The 4,836-nt window shown below is 46.9% G+C and overlaps 1 protein-coding gene across 1 annotated transcript; it reads right to left on the reverse strand.

Moving 5' to 3' along the window:
* Positions 1–342: 342 nt before the first annotated feature.
* On the reverse strand, positions 343–3,480 carry hoxc13a (homeobox C13a). Its single transcript, XM_088290648.1, has 2 exons — positions 2,720–3,480; positions 343–925 (listed from the first exon to the last, which is right to left on the reverse strand). Exons 1-2 carry the CDS (start codon positions 3,384–3,386, stop codon positions 669–671), a joined length of 924 nt encoding a protein of 307 aa, XP_088146774.1. The 5' UTR covers positions 3,387–3,480; the 3' UTR covers positions 343–668.
* Positions 3,481–4,836: the final 1,356 nt, after the last annotated feature.

The following is a 4,836-nucleotide window of genomic DNA, read 5'->3' on the forward strand; positions in this document are numbered from 1 at the left end:
ACACAGATAAACAACATCGCAGCCTTAGAAGAACAAACTGTCCCGCCAAGAGGAAGAATCGTCGCATTTGAATTTAGCGACAATTAGAAAAAGAACGGCTCACCCAAGTACTCCTCTTTTTCTTTTCTTTCTTTTTTTCTCGTCGAGGATGTTAAAGTTATTTGGGTGCAAACTGACATTAAGTCCTAAACATTCCTGTCTATGGCGAATACCCCCACCCAACCAACACCCGCCCACCCCCTCCAAAAAAACAAAAACAAAAAATAACCCAAAAAATAAACAAAAGGGAAAAAAAAACAATCAATTTAAAATCATTAACATCAGTCATATTCTTTTTAAAAACATCATCAGTCCTTTTGTGATTTGGTTTGGAGAGAAGAATAAAGAAAATAATAATAACAATAATACAAAGAAAACACGCAATACTGGACTTTGAAATACAGATATCGTTTTAAATATTATATATTTATATATGTACAATCATATAAAACAAAGATGGAGTTCATTTTCAGCATTTTCACAGTTTTTCGAGACTTGACCTCTCAATTGAAATCGGTCGGGCCGTGTTTTTGCTTGGATGGAGATGCAAGCGAACTTAAACACAAGCAAGATGATGGTTGCTCGATCTTGTTTCCGCCATGCCAGAGGTACACGTGACGCACGTCTCATCAAGTGGTGTGCAGGTGACTGCTCTTGGACTTGCTGACGAACTTCTTCTCCTTGACGCGCCGGTTCTGGAACCAGATGGTGACTTGGCGCTCCGAGAGGTTGGTGGCGGCCGAGATGCGTCTCCTCTTGTCTTTGGTGATGAACTTGCTGGCCGCGTACTCCTTCTCCAGCTCTTTCAGCTGCACCTTGGTGTAAGGCACGCGCTTTTTACGGCCGCGCCGGTAACTGCTCACCTCGGGCGGCAGCGGCACAACATCTGCATGCGGACACAAGGAGACAAGGACAAGGTCAAACGCGCGTCCATAAAGGCGCGCAAATGTCACCTGCATGCCGATGGCCACCGTGCCACCAAAGGCGACAATGTTTATGGATGGAGAGACGCTTCATCGCCCATAAAACCAGCCGTGCAGCGGGGGGAGAAGAGGGTGAGGAGGGGGGGGGGGGGGTCATTTGCATGCACGACCGCGCATTTGCGGGCTCAACACGCATTTCGTGCAAGCGCAATATTCTCAAGATACAGTCATCTATCCATCTGTGGTTGATATTTGGGTGCATTTCCGCCGTTGCTGTACGTCAATATGGAACCTGCTGAGCTCAACTAAAGCAGGGGCATGTGATTTGTGCACAGAGGTGTCCCGGGGAATTGTGGGTAATACTGTCAAGCACAAACAATAGCAGTGCAAGCAGTCAGGGCCTTGGCAGAGACGCTGCATTGAGTTCGGGGCCATTTGTGAACATCAAAAAGCGGCTTTTGCGCTACAATGCGTCACATTTAGGAAGCAAGATTATTTATTTACGTTTTCGCTCATTTCAATGGACGATGTTCCTCCGAAATGGAGAGAATGAGCTTAAAAAGTAGATACGTGCACACTGGGCGCAATGCAAGGACGGGGGCAAATCACAATAATAATAATCATCATTTGTAAAACTGGCTAAAGTTTCCTGATGGCGCTCAACGACTGAGGGGATCTTGTTAGATGTGTGTGTGTGTGTGTGTGTAATATTTTTTTATATTTTATTTTTCGCACGTGACCTGCGTGGCTCTTTTTTTCCATAATGGAAGGAGATACATTTTGTATATGGCGAGATTCTTTCACGTGTGAAACCTGTTTGAGCCATTCATACAAATAGAAGCAGCATAGTAAACACCTTCTAGTGGGGGGCTTAGTGGTCATGTATGTGAATTTATACGAGATTTGACACATAAGTTACACAAATTCATGCTTTACAATGAAACAAGGTTTCTAGTGAACATTTTTTTCTGTGCAATATGATGCCGAAGCGTGTGTGTGTGCGCGCGCACGCGTGCGTGTATGTATGTATGTATGTACGTATGTATGTGTGTGTGTGCGCGTGGACGAGTGTAGGAGAGTGTGCGTGCGCGCGCTCGCGCGCGTGTGTGTATGCATGTATGCATGTATGTATGTGTGTGTGTGTGTGTGTGTGTGTGTGTTACACAAGTGGGTCCTGATATATGCAAGACATCACAGGGCGTTGAGGTTTATTGGGCCAGTCCAAACAAGCTTGGTCGCTATCTTGTCATAAAGGGGCAAAGGTTTGCCCCGCTCTCGCTTATTCTGCGTGACTGCAACTCAGCTTGCTTGTGTTCATCCATCACATGACCTCAATAAGGTTGCTTTCTGAGTCCAGGCCATGAAGTGCACTGTAACTCACTTTTTTTTCCCGACCCTTCAATTTTCCGAGAGCCCGCGTGGGCTCTGCTGCATGTCAAGTCGAAGGGCAACGCAGCCTTAAAATAGCAAAAGTCCATCTCGAGAAATGAATACATGGAGGTTGCGGACGTGTTTGTTTGTGTAGCACGTTCACGACACCTCAGTGTGTGTTTTGCTACATTTTTCCAGCAGCATGGGATCACATTAAAAATCCAAAGAAAAAATATGCGAGCGTAAACAACCCTTAAAATAGTCCCGACGACTTTGTTGCATACAAAACAACAAAAAAGAGACGCATGGCATGCACGGAGGGGGAGGGGGGGGGGACAACAACATTGAAAATAATAGAAAATTCCAAAAAGCTAAAAGTGATTTACCTGGAAAGGGCGACTTCCACAGATGGCCGGACTGCGTCTGGTCCTTGGAGCAGTACACCTGCCCATCCCAGCCGTTGGAGAGAGCCCAGTGCTGGTAGCCCTCCATGGGGATGAGGGCGTCGTGTCGCGGCTCGGGGTGGCCGCTGATGCCGGGCACCACCGACACGTCCAGATAGCCCGGCACGGCCTGGTACGAGCTGGCGAAGCTGGGGTAGAAGGCAAACTCTTTGGGTCGGCTCGACAGCTCGTCGCTGGCCAGCGCCGTGCTGGGCTCGGCGTATTTGTCCGCGGGGTGGTACGAGCACGGCTTCTGCTGCAAGTTGACGTTGTGCGAGTGGGACAGCCGGCAGCCGTAGTAGGGCCCCCCGAACGGGTAGCCGTAGCCGAGCGAGGCGCCCGAGGACGACTGCGGGGCGGGACACTGGCGAGCCGCGTCCGGCGACGAAATATCCGAGTAGACGGAGCCCTGGTGGTGGCCGGCGATGGTGCCGGAGTGCCGTCCCAGGGCGGGGTGCGACATCAGGTCCCTGCAGTGGGTCGCGGGGCAATTGCCGCTCAGTCCCTCCATTGTTTGGCTTTTCGTCGGTCCGCTTTCATTCGGGCTTTTTTCATACACGTACATCAAGGTGTCCGCCCAGCGTGGATGCACAAGCAGCGAAGTCGTCATATCAGGGGCTGCCGATGCTTTTTAAAAGTCGACTTCTCCAAGACGGACACCTCATTTCCAACTACATTTTACACCCGGCGCATGCGCACACGGGCGCCCCTCGTGTGTCCACTTCATTAAGGATGTGGCACGTGATACGCTAACAGGTCCTCGGCTGCGAGCACACAAGCCACAGAGAGCCAGTGAGCCCTTTAAAGAGCCACTGGCTCGCATGTCAGCGCTTCCCGTGCACGCCACACGGCGCTGCCATTGGCTCCGAGCGGCCAGCCTCACTCCCTTAAAGGCAAGTTTGCACACTGGGGCGATAGCGGCAAATGAAAACAATCTGTGCATTTTAGCCGGCTTCCAAGCGCCGCCAAAAAGGCCATAAGAGGCGAGGAGCAGAGAACACAGCGCTCACGTCTTTCTAGCACTTTTTCCTCCACCTCGTACAATCGAACTGTTGTTCTCGGGGAAACAAAAATGATCCAATCCATCACAGACAACGTGGAATAAACACACATTCTAGATTGGTCTTGCAAAAGCCATCGCAAGTGCGTCAGTGGGTTTAAACTGCTGCAAAGGCGGCCATCACAGGAAGCCAGGCGACAATAAGCAGCAGAATAAATCGCACACACTGGCATTCTGCATTCGAGATTGGTTCAAAACCCATCTGGGGTGAAAAACGGTGCACGTACCTGTTGAGCTGACGAAAGGATCCAGCAGGCAAAGTGCAGAAAAACGAAAATAAACGAAACAAAGCCACAAAAACAACCCTTTCGACCAAATGCAAATCTTAGAGTTGTGTTTCGAGGTAAGCAACTGGTGTCAGTCACTTTTGCTTTGTGGACTCAAGACGGCAAAAAAACAAATGAGAAAACATAATATATCGATCATTTGACATGAAAAGTGCATGCGTCACGCAAACACCTCAGAGAATATTGAAATTAATCGAGAAAGCAATTAGAGCTCCTGTGCAAATGTTATTTTACGTCAAGAATCAGTTGATCTCAACATGAAATACCACAATTAAAAAATATATTTATATGTACCCCATCTGACAGCTTCGTCGAAAATTAGAAAAAGGGTCAACAATTAATTTAAATGTAAATACAGATTCACAAGTCGAACGAACTTATCAGCATGGAGGAAAAACTCTAATTCTAAAAACTAATAATGATCATTTTAGAATGAAAAGTCCTGGCAGCATGTTGATGAATAAAGAAATTCGTCTTACCTAAGTAATTCTACCATTCTATAGGGATATATGACTCACACCGTGTACGTATATACAAATATATAAATACACAGAAACGCAAATATATACATATACACACGTACGTATATACATATAAAATTCAATAAAACATTACAACTATTTGTATGCCGCTTTTCATAACAGTATAACAGTAGCTAATATATATATATATATATATATATATATATATATACTTAAACACACACACTATGG

Source organism: Idiotropiscis lumnitzeri, chromosome 3 (genome assembly GCF_059441095.1).
Source record: "Idiotropiscis lumnitzeri isolate Australia: NSW breed Sydney's pygmy pipehorse chromosome 3, RoL_Ilum_1.0, whole genome shotgun sequence".
Taxonomy (NCBI): Eukaryota; Metazoa; Chordata; class Actinopteri; order Syngnathiformes; family Syngnathidae; genus Idiotropiscis; species Idiotropiscis lumnitzeri.

What these genes read in the sequence shown, in the direction of transcription:
- hoxc13a (XM_088290648.1), bottom strand. Translation starts at nt 3,386, where the DNA reads ATGACGACTTCGCTGCTTGTGCATCCACGCTGGGCGGACACCTTGATG. An exon ending in GTGGAAGTCGCCCTTTCCAG is followed by an intron (nt 926 to 2,719) that starts GTAAATCACTTT and finishes GTCCGCATGCAG; the next exon opens with ATGTTGTGCCGCTGCCGCCC.